We start from the raw sequence: 22,059 nt of genomic DNA, 5'->3' as shown, positions 1-22,059 counted from the left end.
TTCAAGAAATAGTCCTTGAGATTAATTTTATGGTTACTGCGGACCGTTGGTATCAACGTGTCAATTTGCATAGTAACCTTGTGTCATAGTTGTTACCAAGATCAGTTTTGAGCATGTCACCATGCTGGGTTACACATCCTTTCACTGAAAATTATGTGATCTTTGCTATTTACAGGATGTACCACAAAGCCCTGGTGGTTGTGCTGCTGAATAAAACGTGGCGAGTTCGGAAACAGGCTCAGCAGACAGTCAGGAAGTTGCTCTCATCTCTAGGTGGTGTTAAACTAGCATATGGGCTACTGGAGGAGCTCCAAAGCATTCTGAACACTCACAAGGTCTGTAGTTTCTATTAGTGAGTAAGCAATTTACATGGCTAAATTGGCGTGCGCTTATTTCAACCATTTCAAAATATTGGTAGAAAATCAAAAAATACCACTTTATTAATCCTACATATTAATTTAGGATAACCAAGCGAGATACAGTGATCCCTTTGAGAACGTCTTAACACATGAATGAGGAAGGAGTATAGGCCATTCGGCCCCTTGAGCTTGATCAGCCTTATAATAAGATCAAGCCGATTTGATTGAGGCCTTGGCTCCTCTTTTCTTCCTACCCCCATACCCTTGAACTGCCTTGTCAATGAACTTTCTACCTAACTCAGCCTTAAAACTATTCAATGGTCTGGCCTCCACCGTTCTCTAAGGAAGACAGTTCCTCAGACTCTCAACCCAGAAAAATAAATCTCTCCTCATCTCTGTCTTGAATAGGAAACCCCTTATTTTTAAACAGTGATCGCTAATTCTAATCTCTCTGACAACAAGATACATCATTTCAGCATCCACCCTTTCAAGCCTCCTCAGGATTTATATTTTTCAGTAAGATCGCTCTCATTCTTCTTAACTCCAGTGAATATAGGTCCAAACTGTTCAACCTTTTCCCATAGCATAGCCATCTCATCCCAGGGTTTTTAGGTATTTTGTATGTCAATAGATTTGTGACTCTATTCGTTGCAAGATAAAAGATGGAGCTGGACACTCATTCTGAAAGAACGTAAGTGTAGATTCAAACAAACACGTTTAAAATCTGCTGAGTACAGTCACGTTTCACACAAATAACATGCAAATGTCATGATTCGAGGGCAAAGCCGTAGTTGACCTTGGACATTACTTCCCCATGATGTGAGGTGGTGACTCATCCCATTTCTCAGTTTTGATGATGCTGGGACTTGATGCTAAATTACACATTGCTATGACCAGAAGAGGAGGTGCAAGGAACCTCCCTCTTTTGTCCTACTCCTTGATTGATCGTAACAGGGTTTTTTCCCCCTCAAATATGAGTATGAGTCTCCAATTCCGTGTATGTAGCTATTTGTGTGTTGATTACAAAAAGGTCAGTCAGGCAGGCTTTCTTGAGTTGTAAACAAGTGAAAGGATTTGTTTTTATTGTACTAAAAACCTACCCAGGCAAAGCCATTAAAAATAGCAAATACACTTCGTGACTGTTGCAACACCGCACAAACGTGCAAAAATATAAGCTGCAAAGTAAAGGAGGTTAACTTTTGGAATATTACGGTTCAACAAGAGAAGGCAAGTAAATTGAGAGTTTACTGACTGTAAGTCCTTCACGTTGTTGTTCATGGCTGAGGCACTTCATAAAAGCTGTATTCCTTGTTTTTGCTCCTGGAAATGCGACTCTGGAATTTCCTTGTCTGCTGCCCACAGGCTGCTATAACCAAAACACAGGGTCTAGCTCAGTTGGAAGCTAGAGAGATGCAAGCACCCTTTTTGCCGCCTTTAGATGTTCCTTCTCCAGTTTGCTCCAATGCAGTCCTGATCATGTGACCTTGTTCCATAATGATTTTGTATTCCACAGAAGGTAATTGGTTATCTCCTGTCAGGATAGACCTTGGCTGTTGTGTTATGGCCTAGATAATTAAATTTTAAACCCACTTTAGAATGGGAGGGCTGTCAGAGCGGCCCCCAAACTGGGGAGTGCCCTGGGAGGGAGGCTGCCCTGCCCGACCCCACCGCTGGAACCATGGAAGCTCTTCCAACAATCGATACCATCCAAAAAGCCGACATAAAAGCCGTATCTTTTTGTCCTTTTGTTGAAATGAGAACTGGCCAATCAACCGCCATGTTGGCCTCATCCAACTCCTAAGAGCAAATAACTAAGGATAAACATCGGGCATTACCTTCAGACCTACCGCAATTCCTCACCTCTCCAGATGTGGGCCAACCACACTGGACCAACCTCCCATGGCACCCTCAAGGGAATGCCCTGCCTAAGAAGCAACAGGATACTGACCGTGCCCTGGACCTGACCTAGCCAACACCGCCACAAGAAAATAAAAAGATCGAAGAAGTGGCCTGGCCCCACAGACTACCATGACACCCCTCCAGAGTTTAAGCTTCGTACAAGACATGGAACCTAAGGAAACTGTCCTGAGAGGGACGACCCCCCCCCCCCCCCCCCCAGTCACACCACTTGCCACCAAAATGAAATGATATTTAGACTGGGCTCACTCAAGCTCTGACAACAATAGAACAGTCAAAGAGGGAGACCCGAATCGGGAGAAACAATTGATTCCTCCTTAAAGAGAGTCTAACAAACCCCAATACTATCCATACCCTCCAGCCCTCGCCCTGCTCCAGCTCTGCTCATCCTCTTTTCCCTTCCTCCACCTCTCTCCTCCCCCGCAAGGATATTCAGCTTAACATGATAAAACCTTGTTAACTCAGGCTAACTAACTGTGCAAGACATCACCACTGAAATATTAACTTCCTTGCAACCAGGTAAAGTGGCAACATTAACAGACAGCATCATTATTATCAGGTAGTAAAGTCCAGGATAACAACTGAGCAGCAAGATAGTCATCAGGATAAAGACCACTTCACTGGCGCTCGTACGAAGTAGACTTCAGGATAAAGCAGGGTCTAAAATGGTGAGACTGTTTAGGATCTTCCAAGGATTCCAACGAACCGAACATGAACCTCATTACTTCCAACCTGCCAACTCAATCAAGCCCGGGCAGCCAACAACCTAGGCTCCCACAGGGATGGGGGGGGGGGGGGGGGGGGAAGAAGAGAGACACCCCAGCCAATTTGGGCAACCCCAACAGGACCACACAGAACCAAAGGTTGAATGATTAATCCAACCGTAGGTCTGGCAGACACTATTAAATGTGCTCCATTGAATTTGAGCTGCCCACCCTCCAGATCGAGACGACCGAAATGGTGTGTTCTCAAACTCATCAGGGAACTTCACCAGCTCACCAGACACCAGGCTCAGCAGGGCTCCTCATCATCATCCAAATCTCTCCGGATGGATGACGGGGTATGCAACAGGGACTCAGCTGTGCAGAGTTGGGCTTCCGCTAAAGAACATGCCCTCTCTGTCACAAGAACCTCCTCGTGCACCGCCATTGCCTCCATAAAAACATTTCTTTCCATTTGATGAGCTAGGAAGAGCAGATCAGCACCTCTAAGATGGCCATTGTCGCTGTAGATATCCGCCTCCAAACTCATGGAAGTAGAAGGCAACTACTTGTGCAAATGCTGGCAGCAATTTTTAAGTTTCAATCCATCTTTGAAGTAATCCTTAAAATCAGGTGTAGAAGGGCAGCACGGTGGCACAGTGGTTAGCATTGCTGCCTACGGCGCAGAGGACCCGGGTTCGAATCCCGGCTCTGGGTCACTGTCCGTGAGGAGTTTGCACATTCTCCCCGTGTCTGCGTGGGTTTCACTCCCACACCCAAAAGATGTGCAGGATAGGTAGATTGGCCATGCTAAATTGCCCCTTAATTGGAAAAAATAATTGGGTACTCTAAATTTATTTTAAAAATCAGGTGTAGAATCCCAGAAGAGTTGCCTGGGCATATCTATCCTAGAACGTGGGGTCACAGATATAGATTGCGATTTAGATTTAGATCTAAGATTTAGATGGTAGATTTAGAACTGAGACGAGGAGGAACTATTACTCGCAGAGGGTGGTGAATTTGTGGAGCTCTTTGTCCCATAGTGCAGTGGAGTCTGAGTGATTAAATGGTTTCAAGAAGGAAACAGATATATTTCTCACACAAAACAGGTTAAAGGGATATGTGGAACAGGTAGGGAGGTGGATTTGAGACCAGGAAGATATCAGCCATGATCTGATTGGTGGAGCAGGCTTGGGGGGTCTGAATTGCCTACTTCTCCTAATTTCTATGTTCCTAGTTGTAATCCACATTTGAAGCTTTCAGAAACAGTTGCAGAAATGTCAGATGACCTCTGGCAGCCAGTCTTTGTTTTAGCAGTTGAAATTGCCCTTTTTTTAAAAAAAAAGTTTCATAAGTGAGTCTAAGTGAAATTGAAATATAATATTTGACATCAACACACCTTCCTTAACCATATGAAATCCCCATAACTGTACTTCTTAGTGGATTTTTGTTGATGTATGGTCATCATTTCTACATTGCAAACTGAGGATGTCTAGATCTGCGTCTTTAGACAACAAATATTTTATAAGAAGGAGTATTCTCTTGGATCCACCAGGAGTATGCTTATTGAGAGTGGCACAGTGGTTAGCATTGCTCTCTCACAGCGCCAGGGTCCTGGGTTTGATTCCGCCCTTAGATGACCGTGTGGGGTTACACCAATTGGACAGGGGAGTGGGCCACGGTATGGTGCTCTTTCAGAGGGTCGGTGCAGACTCTATAGCCCAGTGGCCTCTTCTGTACTGCAGAGATTCAATGGTTCTTCTATGATTCTATGATCCACTGGCTATCCTCTTTACGAAAATATTAAGGAGCAGTGAAGACAGCCTTGTAAAGTTCTTAGTATGTGAGTAGCTATAGCACCACCAGCATTATCTCTACATTTAGTTTGTCATTAGTCTGTAGTCAGTTGTATGATCATCTCGTGTTCCTCGTAAAGAAGATCTGACCTCTTATTTTGCCGCATTAAATCATAAATCAAAGCAATATTGTCCTTCCACTAGGTGATCCCTCTGGAAGCATTAGTGACCGAGTCAGGTGAACTAACAGAAGCCGGGAAATCCTATACCCCTCCCCGGGTGCTGCTAGAGGCGTTGTGTGTAATAACAAGTATCCCAGGATTGGAGAACGATGTCAACGAGGCTGAGAAATTGGCCCGAAAAATTGTGTTTGTGGCACATCACCCTTCCATAGGTAAAAGAGGCATTAAATTACACTTATTCTAAAAGATGTTGTTTGCTTTAATGCTTAAAACCTAATTGGCGTATTAAGTGAAATACAGTTACAATCAGCATTGTCTTCCCGAATATAGAAAAATACAGCATAAGAAATTACTGCCTCAATTGTACATTACTGTGTTTTTGAGCAATGTCATAAATTGTTTAGTAACTAGCTAACATACAGTAGAATTGCTGCTTTGTTTCTTTGTTCCAATTTAGTCCAATAAATATATGCCAACATTCTTTCTAAGAGCCACCCAGTCTAATCCCTATCTCCTAACAATGCTCTTTTTCACCAACAACTGATTCCCCCTCGAGAGAATTTATAGATTCTGCTTCATGGCAGAGAATTCTGAGTTTAACCGTACTCGTTCGAAGAATTTATTTTAAATGTTCCTTTGAATTTTTTAATTGTCTTTGTAATTTGTTACATTTTTGCCCCCTTGTCCCTGTCCTGTTGATCAGCGGAAGCAATTGATCATTCTTTATCTTGTTTTATTAAGCCACCTAGAGTCTTCTAAATCAGTGTTTTCAAACTTTTTTCACGGTGCCCACTTTTGCCTGCCGGCCAATCTTCGCGACCCACGCCAGCCGACCTTCGTGACCCACACCATGTTCGCTTACCTTTAATGCGAGAAGGGAGCCTGCTTGGGCCTCACAATCTCACACAATCAGGTTCACAGGAGGGGAGGGCAATGCGCATATCTGGTGCAAGGTCAGCCAGTTCCTTTGTGCTGTCTTCACCTTTGTGCGAATGGAAAATCCAACCTCACACAGGTAGGTCATCATGAAGGGCAATAGTTTTACTCAGCACTGGATACTCCTGGGAGATGCTACTTCAGAATTCTGACAACCTCTGGGTATTTTGACGTGCTATCACAGGTCAGGTACAGCAGTGTAGTCTTTTCATTTGGAGTCAACTTTAAGTTAATAGCTGACCCTGGGGTGTCAAGCTCAAAAGCACCACTTCTCTTTCAAAATCTGAAACGTAATTTCTCATTTGCCAGTGCTTCTCTGCATATTATACGCATGGACTTTGCATCTTTATTTGTATTAGCACAATTGACAATATCATACCTCTAGAAATCATCTTTATGCTGCTTTGTTCCCCAGTTAAGTTTCTTCTTTCTCGGCTATTAACCAGAGGCCCTGGAGCTAACACTGCTCTGTCCTGCCCTGGATTCTGCTGAGCAGCTCTCTCCATCAGATTCAATTGTGAGATCGTGGCCAATAGGTACACTGCCTAGTTGTGTCACTGGAGGTCTCTTACTTGTCAGAAACGATTTTTCACAGTCTTGCTTGCCAGCGACTAGAAAATGGAAGAAGCTCTCCTTTGTGATTTGTTGCCAGAAGCAGGTACATAACGGACGCTTGATGTCAAGTATACATGCATAATGCATGACCTGCTCACTGCTGCCGCTTCTGGCTGGAAGACTACACAGTCTCATTTCCTTCTTATTTAAAAGGCGACAATGGCCACCATTATCAATAAAAATGCCGGTAGCGGTTGTTGGGCGCTACTCCTGTAATCTGAACCACCGCGGGAACGCCGCGACCGATCGCACCATGACCTGCCTGCGATCCACACTTTGAAAAGCCCTGTTCTAAACCATGGGTGGAGAAGGTGAAATGTCTCTTCCTAACAATACCTTGACGGTAATAGATTCAAACACCTGTCATACTACAGAAAGACTAGTCATCTGTGGCAGAAATTATAGAAACGCTTTTTTTACGACCCTAACCATTCTCTTTTCTGTATCTCACTGTTGAATCTCCTCGATAACTCTTTTCTCCTGCTAACTGTGTTCTTAATGGAAAAACCAAGGAGTAATTGTATTTAAAATTCAGTGTATTTGCTGTTTTGGCCTCACTTCTGTGCCAAAGCTGCTTGTTGTGGTGACTCATGTTTAGTACTCCTTGGCCATCCAATGTGTTCGAGAGTGAAATTTCATAACCCCACCCAGTCAAAGTTTGATATTGATAACCTGGTTGCCAGTACTTAGAGCCACGCCAAGGTTACAGGCAAATACTTGATCTATACTTGGGCGGCATGCTGGCATAGTAGTTAGCACTGTTGCTTCACAGTGCCAGGGTCCCAGGTTCGATTCCCGGCTTGGGTCACTGTCTTTGCGCAGTTTGCACGTTCTCCGTGTCTGCATGGGTTTCCTCCTGTGCTCCGGTTTCCTCCCACAAGTCCCGAAATACGTGCTGTTAGGTAATTTTGACATTCTGAATTCTCCCTCCGTGTACCCGAACAGGTGCCGGAATGGGGTGACTAGGGGCTTTTCACAGTATCAAAAACAGAAAATACCAACAAGAAAACAGTATTAACAACAAAAACGGAAAAAAAGGGGGAAAACCCCCAAACCCCCCCCCCCCCCCCTCCAGTAATTACAAAAAGAAGAAATAGGTTAGCACCCGGCATATTCAGCAAACACATGTACACATTCCTCCCCTCCACCGAAACAACCCCCCCCCCCCCCCCCCCCCCCCCGGTTGCTGCTGCTGCCGGCCAATTTTCCTACCGTTCTGCCAGGAAGTCAACGAAAGGCTGCCGCCGTCTAAAAAACCCCTGTACTGATCCCCTCAGGGCAAATTTCACCCTCTCCAATTTAATGAACCCCGCCATATCATTGATCCAGGTCCCCACGCTTGGGGGCCTCGCATCCTTCCACTGAAGCAAAATCCTCCGCCGGGCTACTAGGGACACAAAGGCCAGAACACCGGCCTCTTTCGCCTCCTGCACTCCCGGCTCCACTGCTACCCCAAATATCGTGAGCACCCAGCCTGGCTTGACCCTGGATCCTACCACCCTCGACACCGTGTTTGCTACCCCCTTCCAAAATACCCCCAGCGCTGGGCATGCCCAGAACAGATGGGCATGGTTCGCTGGGCTCCCCGAGCACCTAGCACACCTGTCTTCGTCCCCGAAGAACCTGCTCATTCTCGTCCCGGTCATATGAGCCCTATGTAGCACCTTGAACTGTATGAGGCTAAGCCTCGCACAAGAAGGGGAGGAATTCACTCTTTCGAGGGCATCCGCCCACGTCCCCTCCTCAATCTCCTCACCCAGCTCCTCTTCCCATTTACCCTTCAGCTCCTTCACCGAGGCTTCGTCTACCTCCTGCATTACGTGGTACACGTCCGAAATCCTCCCTCCTCCAACCCACACCCCCGAGAGCACCCTCTCACGTACCCCACGTGGGGGCACCAGAGGGAACCCCTCCACTTGCCGCCTAGTAAACGCCCTAACCTGCATGTACCTAAACATGTTCCCCGGGGGGAGCCCAAACTTCCACTCTAACTCACCCAAGCTCGCAAACCTCCCATCTACAAACAGGTCCCCCAACCTCCTAATACCTACCCTGTGCCAGCTAAGGAACCCGCCATCAATGTTCCCTGGAACAAACCGTTTTAACAGTAACTTAATTGCAGTGTAAATGTAAGCCTACTTGTGACACTAATAAAGATTATTATTATTACAAAGGTAACCAATTCTCATGGCATTGAGAGCTTTACTTTCTTGTTTATTTAACCTTCACAAGGGCTGTCACATAGCAATTCAATGCTTTATCACTCGATGAATGGAAAAAGTGCAGAGGCCACAAAATAGTTTGACTTGTAATGGCCTGTACAGCCATCTATCTGTCTAAGCCAGTGGCTCCCAGCTTGTCGTCAATGGACCATCTGTGGTTCGTGAGAGTACTGCGGCCAGTCTGTGGAGAACAAAATACAATTACATGTGCCTTGTATGTATCGGCGATGTTACATTATTATTCGCAGTGTCATTTGCTTCACAAACATCCTTGTGTAATCCGCAGTGTATTTGGGAGTATGCATCATAAACTATTAGAAATAGCTGTGTTTTTAGTATCCATTGATACATACGTTTGACTCACATCAGCCACAGGCTATGTAAAAAGTAATGTTTAAAGCCGCTTGCATACGTTGTGGTCCACAAAAGCTTTTGATGACTATCTACAGTCCGAATAAAGGAAATTATTGCGAACTGCTGATTTAAATCCATGTATCCGCAGTATATTTGTGCATTTTGATTGGATGATTATAAGCTCTGAAGTGTTACATTTGGGGATTCTCACTGGTTGGGTTCAGACACAGGCTGGGCATGAATCTCCGTCGGCGTGATTCTCTGTTTTGCCGGCGCCTAGGGTTTCCCAACGGCGTGGGGCTGTCCCACAATGGGAAACCCCATTGACCAGCCGGCATAACGGAGAATCCCGCCAGCGGGTCGGGGCAGAAATGTGGTGGGGCGGAGAATCCAGACCACTATCTGTCCCATAAATTTCACTGTCACATAACAAATCCAAAATCACATGCATTGATATCAGAAAAGCAAAGTATTTTACCCCACCACTCATGAAAATGTATAAATTAGATTTTCTGGGCTACATTTGATTAAAACCAGCCACTTTCTGCGGAATGAGTTCTGCCTAATCCCATTATGGCAAGAAACTCCGAACTACACCTGTCATTGATGACACTCCCTCCATATGTCAAAAGCTGGATGGCCAGGTCTTGGAGCCTAGTCTTTATTCACCTACTCGCTTTCATTTACAGGAGCACATTCTATATTGTGGCTTTTCAACAAATTGGAGCTCCTCTTTAAGCCTGCTCCATTGATATATTATGTGAACACATGAGTCCCCAATGAATACTTACCTGAATACAATTATACTTCCATTGACCTGCAATTTACATCATATCATCCCTAAAGATATATGAGAAATAAAATCAGCCTTAACCTGTTGGAATGTTTTCAGATCATTTTTAAAAATTTCCCTATCCCAGCAATCGTTTTCGCATTTTAGTGGGAGAAAAAATGTGGGAAACGGAATAGAAGCAGAAAATGCTGGAAAAGCTCAGCAAGTCTGGCAGCAGCATCTCTGAAGGGAGAGAAACAGTGTTAGCATTTCATGTCTAACTGACTCCAGAGTTCCAAGAATTCTGCCCACAAAGATTTAGTGTGGCATGAGTTTCCCTTTTCCCAAAGTTAATTTCAATCTGGAGCCAAGTTATGGGGATCTCCAGGATTCCAGCAACAACAAAATCATTGAGCAGGGTAAGCAGCCAATTGTCTTGAAGTATTCTCTCAGACAGCAAACCAGGAACTAAACTGCAAAGATTATCCTTCACTTTTGATTAAATGTTGGAGTGAAATAAATGATTGGGACTTGCACATGGGATTAATTTAGAAACTAAAATCTCATGAATTTAAATTTAAAAATCTAAAGTTTTTTTTTAAACGTATTTTATTCAAACTTGTATCAAAGTAGGCTACAACAAATAAACACCCCGGGAAACATTCTTCCCAACAATCAACCATACAGTTTGTACTGATTTTTCTCCCTTTTCACCCCCCCTCCCCATCATCCACCCCCCTGCGACGAACAGCTCCTCAAACGCAGTCACAAACATCCCTCACCTTTTTTTCAAACTCCCCTGCTGAGCCCCTTAACTCAAACTTTATCTTCTCCAACCGCAGGAAGTCCTACAGGTCAACCAACCATGCTGCTACCCCCGGTGGCGATGCCGACCGCCACTCCAGCAAAATTTGTCGCCGTGCAATCAGAGAGGCGAAGGCCAAGACATCGGCCTTCCTCCTCTCCATGAGCTCCGGCTTCTCTGAAATTCCAAATATCGCCACCAAAGGGTCCGGGTCCACTCCCTTCTCCACCATCCTGGCCAAGACCGCGAACACTCCCGCCCAGAATCTTCCCAATTTTTCACAACCCCAAAACATGTGCACATGATTCGCTGGCCCCCGCCCACACCTCACACACTCATCTGCTACCCCCTGAAAGAACCCACTCATTCTCGCCAGAGTCATATGCACCCTGTGCACCACCTGAAACTGTATCAGGCTCATCCTTGCACAAGAGGAGGCCCCATTTACCCTTCACAGTGCCTCACTCCATACTCCCCAATTGATCTCCATTGCCAACTCCGCTTCCCATTTCTCCTTGATCTTCACCACCCGCTCGCCTCCCTGCTCCCCCAGCAACTTGTATATTTCCCCAATTCTTCCCTCCCCTTCCACATCCGGAAGCAGCAGTCGCTCCAGCAGGGTGTATCCCGGCAATCTAGGGAACCCCTTCCAGACCTTTCGTGCAAAGTCTCTAACCTGTAGATACCTGAACTCACTACCCCTCGGCTGCTCTACCCTCTCCCTTAGCTCCTCCAGACTGGCGAACCCTTCCTCCAAATACAAATCCCTCACCTTTACCAGCCCCACTGCCCTCCACCTCCTGTATGCGCTATCTATCCCCCTCCGGCTCAAACCCATGATTCTCACACAGCGGCGTTAGCACCGACATCCCTTCCACCCCAGGCTAAATCGCTGGCTTTGAAGGCAGACCAAGGCAGGCCTGCAGTACGGTTCAATTCCCGTAACAGCCTCACCGAACAGGTGCCGGAATGTGGCGACTAGGGGCTTTTCACAGTAACTTCATTTGAAGCCTACTTGTGACGATAAGCGATTTTCATTTCATTTTTCATTCCACCCTAAAATGCCTCCTCAGCTGATTCCATATCTTCACCGTGGACTGCACCACTGGGCTCCCTTAATAACTACTCGGAGCCATTGGCAATGCTGCCGTCACCATAGCCCTCAAACTAGACCCCTTACAAGATTCCTCCTCCACCCTAACCCAGTCTACCCCTGCTCCTTCCCACCACGGCCGCTCCTTGTCCACATTTGCCGCCCAATAATAATGAAGCAAGTTTGGCAACGCAACCCCCCGCTGCCTCTGCCTCTGTAGCAGGGTCCTCCCCACCCTCGGCACCTTCCCCGCCCATACAAAGTCAGAGATGATTGTGTCCACTTTCTGAAAAAGGGCCTTTGGCATAAAGATCGGGAGAGCCTGAAGATAAACAAGAACCTCGGCAGAATATTCATTTTCACCACTTGGACCCTCCCCGCCAACGTTAAGTGCAATGTATTCCACCTCTTAAGTTCTTCCCTGGCCTCTTCCTCCAGCTTTGTTAAGTTCCACTTATGGAACCCCGCCCATTCCCTCGCTACCTGAATCCCCAAGTACCTAAACCTATCCCTCGCTACCGTAAATGGCATCCCCCCTAAATTGGCCCGCTGTTCCAGCTCATTCACCGGGAATACCATACTCTCCAACGGATCCGAAACATACAACAATAGGTCATCGGCATAGAGCAGCACACGATGCTCCCTCTGTCCCCTCATTATCCCCTGCCACTCTGCCGACCCCCTGAGAGCCATCGCCAACGGCTCTTTGGCCAGCGCAAACAGCAGCGTCGTACCCCTGTGTAAGTCAAAGCTTTGTGAGCCCATATCATTCATCCTCGCCCTCGCTCTTGGCGCCACATACAGCAACCGCACCCATGCCACAAATCTCGGCCTGAACCCAAACCTTCCCAAAACTGCGAACATGTACCGCCACTCCACCTGGTCAAATGCTTTCTCCGCGTCCATGGACACCACCACCTCTCAACGTTTCATGACCACATTTAGCAGCCGTCTTATATTACTCGCAAGCTGCCTGCCCTTCACGAAGCCTGTTTCATCTTCTGCAACCACCCCCAGGACACAATCCTCCATCCTCCCTGCCAACAACTTAGCCAGTACTTTCACATCCATGTTTAATAGTGATGTGGGTCTATACGACCCACATTCCACCGGATTCTTCCTTTTTTTGGGGATCAGCGTGATTACAGCCTGCTTTATCGTCTCCGGCAACCTCCTCTTCTCCAGTACTTCATTAAACGTCCCCAACAGATGTGGTGCTGGGTCCGCCACAAATTCCTTATAGAATTCTGCTGGGTACCCATCCGGCCCAGGGGCCTTCCCCGACTTCATACCCCTGATATTATCCAGCACCAGGAGCTCCTCCAATGCCTGCCTCTTTGCTTCCTCCACCTGGGGAAATTCCAGCTCGTCCAGAAACCACCCCATGTCCCCTGCAACATTTTCCTCCTCGCCAATCTCTCCATGGTGAGCACTCTCGAATATTCCCTGTCCACCTCCACGATCTCGCTCACTAGACGGTCATGTTCCGCCCTCCTTTCCTTATACGCACGAACCGTAAATGAGATAATTTCTCCCCGGACCACTGCCTTCAGTGCGTCCCAAAAAATGCCCGCCGACACCTCCCCATTCTTATGAAACTCCACATAATCACCAACCGCACCTTATCACACGAACATCCATCCGCCAACAACCCCAAGTCAAACTTCCACCCTGGCCTCTGCTCTCGTCCTGTACTGAACCGAATATCCAGCCAGTGGGGTGCATGGTCCAAGATAACTATCCCCGCGTACTCTGCCCCCTCCACCCACAAAGTAATCAATCCTCGAATACACCTTATACGCGTGTGAAAAGAAGGAATACTCCCTTCCCCCTGGGTTCTGAAAGCGCCATGGATCAACCATACCCATCCTCTCCATAAACCCCCCCCAGCTCCCTTGCCATTTGTACCCTACCCACTGACATGGGGCTCGATCTATCCACCCTCGGCTCCAGGACACAGTTAAAATCTCCTCCCATGATCAATTGGTATGTGGCCAAATCCGGGATTGCTGCTAGCAACCCCCTCATAAAAACCCACGTCATCCCAATTTGGGGCATACACATTTACCAGCTAAAGGTGCCCCTTCCAATACCCCACTCAAAATCACATATCTCCCACCTGGATCCCTCACCTCCTTCACACATGAGCATTTTTTTGCTCATTAAAATCGCCACTCCCTTGATTTCAAATCAAACCCCGAGTGAAAAACCTGCCCGTCCCACCCCTTCCTTATCCTAACCTGGTCCTTCACACGGAGGTGTGTCTCCTGCAAAAAGACCACACCCGCTTTCAAGCTCCTGAGGTGCGCAAACACCCGCGACCTTTTAACCGGCCCATTCAGTCCCCAGGCGTTCCACATTACCAACCTTACCGGAGGCCTGCGCCTCCAATCCCCTCTACCATCCGTCATCTTCCCCACTTCACTCCTGCCCCTTTAATTCCACTCTGTACCTAGCCCATCCCAGGTGACCCCTTCGCCCTTCACCATGTCATCTCTCACCCCCTGCCGCGTTGCAGAACCCCCCCCCCCCGCTTTCCCCCTTCCCCTTCGTCCCCTCCCACTTCCCCTTCCCCCCTCCCCCCCCCGCTTTCCCCCTTCCCCTTCGTCCCCTTCCCCTTCGTCCCCTTCCCCTTCGTCCCCTTCCCCTTCCCCCCTTCCCCCCTCCCCCCGGCCACCCCTCTTGGCCTTCTCCCCCATCTCACTTCCGTTCACCAGAATAACCTGCTAGCGCGGCTGCCCCTGCCCAAAGGCACATCCTAATGACCCCCCCCCCAATTCCTCAGCTCCAAGATGAAGGCCTCCTGCTGGCCTTACCCTCCCCCACCCAAATAAGAACTTCTCCTGAACTCCAGGTAGCCTTCTCAAAAAGCAAACAAACAGATGTTGAACACAAACAGTCCCATAAAACAGGAGGCGGGTTCCCTAGCATTGTCCACTCAGTTCTCCCCCAGTTTATGCTCCTTAATGAAGTCTTCAGCCGCTTCTGGGGTCTCTAAATAATATTCCTGGCCTCCGAACGTCACCCATAATTTCGCCGGATAGAGCACCCGAAACTAATCTGCACAGGTACAGCACCCCTTGGCCTTGTTGAAACCTGCCCGCCGTTTTGCCAACTCGGCTCCGATGTCCTGATAAATCCGGACGTTATTTCCCTCCCAGTCGCAGCTACGCTTCTCCCTGGCCCACCATAGAATTTTCTCTTTCTCCACGAAATTTATGGAGTCACACGATCACCGCCTGCGGCGGCTCTAGGCTTTTGCCTCAGAGACCTATGCGCTCGAACCACTTCAGGTGCGTTATCTCGCACGCCTTCTGCCACCAGTCCCGGCAGCATCCTCGAGATGTACCTTGTGGCACTCGCACCTTGTCCTCTCCAGACAGGCCCACTATTCGCAGGTTCTGTCTTGTCGAGGTATTCTCCTGCTCCTCAACCTTTGCCCTCAGCGTTTTACAAAGGTATCCCAGGAGCCCCACCTCCGCCTCCAGAGCCACCACACGATCGCTGTGGTGCGAGATCACTCCTTCAATCTCCTGAATCTGTGACCCCTGCACCTCCAAGCATCTCTCCATCTGCTCCAAAGTACTCTTAAGGGGTGCCACAGCTTCTGCAATGGCCGTTGCATGATCCTCATGCATTTCTTTCCTCTGTTTATGGAATTCCTCCTTGATAAAAGTTATCAGTTCCTGTATCTGGGGCCTTACAGCTTTCCCCTCCGCCGCCTGCATGCTGGAAGAGACTGTCTGTGAAGCACAAGGCTGTTTCAGCTTTCCAGCCAAACCTCTCACTGTTTTCTGCCGGGTCCGGTGATCAGAAGACATACCATTTCAGGGATAAACATTCACCTATGCCTTTTCAACAAAATTCCACCCGGATCTGGGTAAAAAGAGCCCTTTTCTGTGACTGTGAACCCTTTATGTGACCAATCACTCCATGGTCACAAGCAGAAGTCCAAAAATCTAGAATTTTTAATCATAATGGAGAAATATGACATCCCACAAATATAGGATTCGCTTTTGAGGCCCAGGGAGGTTTTTGGCAGTAATTTTGAATTTAGTGAGACATTTAAAAACACAGTTGCACCTCATTCAACAAAATGTAACTATTTTACAGTGCAACTAACAATGGAAAAATGGAAGTTCTCATCTGTTCAGTGATTGATAATTGATTGCAGTCTGCAGGGACATCAGCGAACCATATGAAGAAGGTTAGAATGGCTAAGAGCATAGGAGCAGGAGTCGGCCATTTGGCTCGTTGAGCCTTCTCCACCATTCAGTCAGATCCTGGCTGATCATCTAATCTTAACGCCAATTCCCTGCGCTATCCTTTATGCCTTGATGTCATTAGTATCCAGAAAGTGACCAATTTCTGTCTTGAGCATGCTCAACGATTGAGCTTCCACAGACCTGTAGGGGTAGAGAATCCCAAATATTCATCACCCTCTGAGTGAAGAAATTCTTCTGCATCTTAGTCCTAAATGGCCTGCACTTATTCTGAGACTGTCCTCTAGTTCAAGACTTAGCAGTCAGGGGAAACATCCTATCAACATCCACCCTGTCGCACCCTGTAAGAGTCTTGTCTGTGTCAATGAACTATATCTTCTGGGTTTTCATGTTTCATTATGGACTCAAAGATGCTGTCAGTTTCAGAGGAATAATGACCGTGAAAGTTGACAATTTCACCATCATTACTACTGCAAACTCTCGGCCAATATAGAGGAAGACCAAACAAATCACTGCAATAAATGAAGTTACTATGCAGACCATTTGAGCATGAATCACAAGTGGAGATGTTGCTGCTGGATGAAGAGCCCATACAATGGTATGGGCCAATCTGCTAACATACCCATCCTATCTCTCAATTTTTATCCATGTGGCCGTACCTTCAGCTGCCAAGGCCCAAAGCTCTTGGGTTCTCTCACTGAACCTCTTTCTTTCTTTACAATGCTTCTTCAGTCCTACATTTTTGACCAAGCTTTTGGTCATCTTCCCTAATATCTCCTTATATGACTGTCAAATGTTGTTTTATAATGCAGCTGGGCAGCACCTTGGGGTGTTTTATTCCTTTAAAGATGCTTTATAAAGACAAGTTGTTGTTGTTGTAATCCAACTCCACCTCCAGCTGCTGTGACTCTGCGCGCACACCCTCAACACAGAGCATCTTGCTTTGCAATCCTACTGTGTTAGGCAGCACATCTTACATACACGGACAAGGGCAAACATCGGGCCCACAACATCTGTCATGCAACATCAAAATTGATCATGTCTTCTCAACCCATTCGATATAAGGCCTTGTTCTGAAACTGGAGATTCATTTTTCTTCTCTCTCTCTCTTCTTCTTTCCCCCCCCCTCCCAAAACCACCACCACGCCCTGTTGTGCCCTCATTGCAATAAATCTGTTGATTCTAACAAGGTTTATTAAAAAGTTAATTACATTTCTTGTGGGTTTTCTTTTTCGATTTCCTAACAAACTGATGGCTATGAGTTCCAGCATTAGGGGTCACTTTGTTTCTGTATTTGTTGATTAGATGAAGCTCACAGTAAGTAGATTTGCTACTGCCTCTCAGACTAAGAACTGATTCTTGGGTCTCATCCATAAATAACATCGACATTTATCAAATTCTGCACCAGCTATCACTTTTGATGCCATTTAACACCATAACACCATTAGGGCAGCTCGGTAGCATGGTGGTTAGCATCAATGCTTCACAGCTCCAGGGTCCCAGGTTCGATTCCCGGCTGGGTCACTGTCTGTGCAGAGTCTGCACGTCCTCCCCGTGTGTGCGTGGGTTTCCTCCGGGTGCTCCGGTTTCCTCCCACAGTCCAAAGATGTGCGGGTTAGGTCGATTGGCCAGGCTAAATTGCCCTTAGTGTCCTAAAAAAAAAAATAAGGTTAATGGGGGTTGTTGGGTTACTGATATAGGGTGGATACGTGGGCTTGAGTAGGGTGATCATTGCTCGGCACAACATCGAGGGCCGAAGGGCCTGTTCTGTGCTGTACTGTTCTAATTCTAATAACTTCAAGCAATAAATCATCATCTCTGTTAGCAATGCTGACTAGCATACAATGCGAAAGGTGGATTTGGTCTTCCCAAGCAGAGTCGTTGAATCGCATGCTCTTGGTGGGTGCTCTTGAGCCTTTATTCGGCTCAATTTACAAAAAGATGGTTCCTCATTGGAATTTTCTTGCATTTATTCATAAAAGTATGCTCTTTACTGGTGGGTATACAGCTGAGAATGGAGAGCAGAGTAGGTTATGTTACAATGATGCCTAGACTTAAAACACACCTGGACTTGGTGCATGGTATGTAGGGTTGTATTTAATGTGAAGGTGAAATACGCTAGGCTCTATAATTTTCAGCTCCTTGCAGGTTCAATTGCCTGACCCTGATTGTGCATTTATTGTTTTGCAGAGGCTGCTCAAGCAGGACTATGGTCGACCATTCTCCTGAGACTGAAGCTGGACCCTTCCGAGTTCATTAAGAAGCATCTGACTGACATTCTGCCCAGTGTCACCTCCCAGTCAGTCAAAAGCCAGGTCAGACTATATGCCCATTTTGTTGTTTGAATTCCTTGTAATATACAGACATTGAAACATTCACCATCTCTATTGTATTCCCTGAATGTATTAAAATGGGATCAGCCATAAGTCTGTTGACCAGTGGGTGGGGCGTGAAAGAAATAACGATAGTTTGGCAGTCAAGACTGCTTCCATCAAATTGTGTGCAATTTCAGAGTTAAGGATTTCCCCCAATTCCTTTTACCATTTGGAGAATTGGAAACTTTAAGTAATTCAACAAAAGTAGTTTGTGAAACTCCACGCTAACTTTTCATTGTTCCCTCTTCCTCCCCTGCCAGTTGGAAAGAGTAATTAAGTGGAAGTGCAGAATTTCAATCCCTTATTTCAACTTTCATATACAATTGAAATGAAATGAAATGAAAATTGTTTATTGTCACAAGTAGGCTTCAAATGAAGTTACTGTGAAAAGCCCCTAGTCGCCACATTCCGGCGCCTATTCGGGGAGGCTGTTACAGGAATACTCTCTCATCGAACTGACAATTTTTGATTTAGGCATTTACAAATTCCTTCCATACTATTGGCATGGAGCTCTGGATTACACACTTGTTACTGCAGCAAGATGCATTTTTTATTCTTGGATGTGGGCATTGCTGGCAAGGCCAGCATTTGTTGCCCATCCCTAATTGCCTTTTCCAAGCTGGTTGTGTGCCTTGAACCGTTGCAGTCCATCGGGTGCAGGTATGCCCACAGTACTGTTAGGTAGGGGTTTTGGTGACCTCCCTGCGACTAACCTTCTTAAACATCCAGCCTTAGGTCACTGTCTGTCTGGAGTTTACACGTTCTCCTCGTGTCTGCATGGGTTTCTTCCAGGTACTCTGGTTTCTTCCCACAGTCCAGTGATGTGCAGGTCAGGTGGATTGGCCTTGAGCAATACGCAGGGTTACAGGGATGGTAACGGGGAAGTGGGCCGAGGTAGAGTGCTCTTTCAGAGGGTCGGATTAGAGTCGATGGGCAGAATGGCCTCCTGCATTGTAGGAATTCCATGGATTCTAACTTAAAACCAGTGTTTATACTACTTTTGGTTTCTGTTGCTTATCTGTATGTGGGATGAATGAGGAAAATCTGGACACTTAAATACATTGCCCCGCGTTCCTCTTTCCAATCTCCATCAAGGGCCTGAAATATTGAGACATCAAGGCCTTTTAGACAATAGTGAATTAGTCACGTGTATCACATTTTAGAAATAGAAAATGATCCCCACCATAATCCCAGCCCAAGATAATATCAACATCCTAACTTTGGTGCTGTTCTTTTCTCAGTACTTCCTCAAAGTGATCTAGCATTGTAATGTGCTAAAATAGTGTAATCTTGTGAGTTATTAACACTAAAATAACCAGAGCAAACTATACACTTCACATTACAACATAAATTCCATTGAGCAATTAAACCAATTTTGGGACATTGACTGGTTGGATTTGACTCTGTTCCACTTCCTTCCTAGGCCGTTATGAATGCTGTGGGCTCCTTGTCCGTCCTTGCTTCAGCAGTCGTGTTGCCACATGTGAGTAGCCTGATCGCGAATATGTTGGAAAACCATGCTTTTCACCAAGTGACTAAAGAAGAGTATGAAATCATGCTGGTTCCTGATGGAGTACTGTATGACAAGTCTCTCATCCAAATGTAAGTAATGATTATTTCTAATATATAGTCCGTCTATACAAAGCAAAATAAATTTGAGGAGGTGGACAGGAGAGTGGTAGATAGATGATGAATTGACCTCTTGAACCCACAGCCTGTGCTGCTGTTTTACCATGCCATTATAATAAACTTTGCACAGTATATAATGTTTCCCTCCCATTATTGACAGCAGTCTCAAAGATTCTCTGCTATTTTATTTCTCTGCCCTGTGCATTAGTGAAATTTTATGGTGCAGTAGACCTATGCAGTTGGGGTTTTTGCCCCAATTATTTTACAAGTTGCCAGAGCGATTATTTTTGAGAGCATAGTTTGGTTCTCACTGATGCAGGAGTAAAGGTTTTGTGACATTTGAAGCATGTTGCTTGTTACTGTCAACCTATAGGCATCTCACTCTAATGTTCTAGCAGTCAAGCGAGGATACTTTATCTCCTGTAATGCTTGTGAGTCCACCTTTTAACATTCCCCTTAAGCTGCTCCAACCACCAAGCAACTTTATTTAAAAGCAGATAGAAGCCATTCAGGGCAGATTATTCTCATCAATGCCATAATAAATCTGCAAGGTGCATGTATTGGCCAACACTACCACAGGGCCACAGCTGACTGAGGTCATTTTGAAAGCAAATTTGTCCTGCCCAAAATTACACAATACCAACTGCAGAAATCTGCTTAACTTGTGACATTTGGTTTGTGTGTTTTCGGGAGCAATGTAGGAAGTTGAGACGGTCTCCTTTCTCCTTTGAGATGAGTTCTCAAATTCCATGGACGACATTACTTAGAAGTTTTTCTTTTGTTCTCATGCTGTGCTGATACCGTTGGAACTATGGGTTTATATTTTCATTTGGAGAGCACCATGAAATGCTTCGAGTGGCTAGTCATGAGATGGATCACTGCCAGCCTCCCAGATGTTCTCGATCCACAGCAGTTTGCCTATCACCGCAATCGATCCACAGCAGTTTGCCTATCACCGCAATCGATCCACAGCAGTTTGCCTATCACCGCAATCGATCCACAGCAGTTTGCCTATCATCGCAACTGGTCCACAGCAGATGCTATCTCCCTGGCTCTACAATCAACACATGAACACCTCGACAACAAGGACACCTCTGTAAGGCTGCTGTTCACCGACTACAGCTCCGCCTTCAACGCCATTATCCTGACAAGACTAATGTCCAAACTCTGCAATCTTGAGATGACCCCTCCCTGTGCAGCTGGATCCTTGACTTCCTCACTAACAGACCGCAATCTGTCAGGATAGGCAACAGCACCTCCTCCACAATAGTCCTCAACACAGGATCCCCGCAAGAATGTGTGCTCGGTCCTCTACTGTACTCCCTATACACACATGACTGTGAGGCAAGATTTAACTCCCAACTCAATCTATAAGTTTGCGGATGATACGAGTGTGGTGGGCCGTATCTTAAACAATGACGAATCCGACTACAGGAGGGAGATAAATCACTTGGTTGCATGGTGTACTGAAAACAACCTCTCTCTAAATGTTGAAAAGACCAAGGAACTGATCATCGACTTCAGGAAGTGTAGCACGACACACACTCCCGTCTGCATCAATGGCTCCAAAGTGGAGATGGTCAATAGTTTTAAGTTCCTGGAGGTCACCATCACCAACATCTGTCCTGGTCCACTCGCGTTGATGCAGCAGTCAAGAAAGCCCAACAATGTCTCTACTTCCTACGGAAGCTAAAGAAATTTGGCATGTCTGGATCGACTCTCAAAAACTTCTACAGATGTGCGATAGAGGGCATCCTATCCGGCTGCATCATAGCCTGGTATGGCAACTGCTCGGTCCAAGATCGCAAGAAACTGCAGTGTGGGGTGAACTCAGCCCAACGATCACACAAACTTGCCACCCCACATTGATTCTGTATATGCCTTCCGCTACCTCAGGAAGGCACACAGCATTATCAGAGACCCCTCCCACCCAGGCATTGCCTTCTTCCAGACCCTTCCATCAGGCAGAAGGTACAGAAATCTGAAGCCCCGCACATCCAGACAGACATAGGAACAGCTTTTTCCCCACAGCTACAAGACTCCTCAACGACTCCCCCTCAGACTGATCAGTTCCCTGTAA

The 22,059-nt window shown here is 46.4% G+C and overlaps 1 protein-coding gene across 1 annotated transcript in view; it reads left to right on the top strand.

Annotated features, from left to right (window-relative positions):
- Positions 1 to 22,059, top strand: part of gcn1 (GCN1 activator of EIF2AK4) — a 175,491-nt gene that overhangs the window by 72,567 nt on the left and 80,865 nt on the right. Inside the window, exons 18-21 of the mRNA XM_038793220.1 lie at positions 176 to 335; positions 4,978 to 5,167; positions 18,166 to 18,290; positions 19,774 to 19,952. Coding sequence (XP_038649148.1) covers positions 176 to 335; positions 4,978 to 5,167; positions 18,166 to 18,290; positions 19,774 to 19,952 — 654 coding nt within the window. The remainder of the gene's footprint in view (positions 1 to 175; positions 336 to 4,977; positions 5,168 to 18,165; positions 18,291 to 19,773; positions 19,953 to 22,059) is intronic.

Source organism: Scyliorhinus canicula, chromosome 1 (genome assembly GCF_902713615.1).
Source record: "Scyliorhinus canicula chromosome 1, sScyCan1.1, whole genome shotgun sequence".
NCBI lineage: Eukaryota > Metazoa > Chordata > Chondrichthyes > Carcharhiniformes > Scyliorhinidae > Scyliorhinus > Scyliorhinus canicula.
The sequence above is the reverse complement of the archived record's forward strand: the minus strand, read 5'-3'. Positions and strand labels throughout refer to the sequence as shown.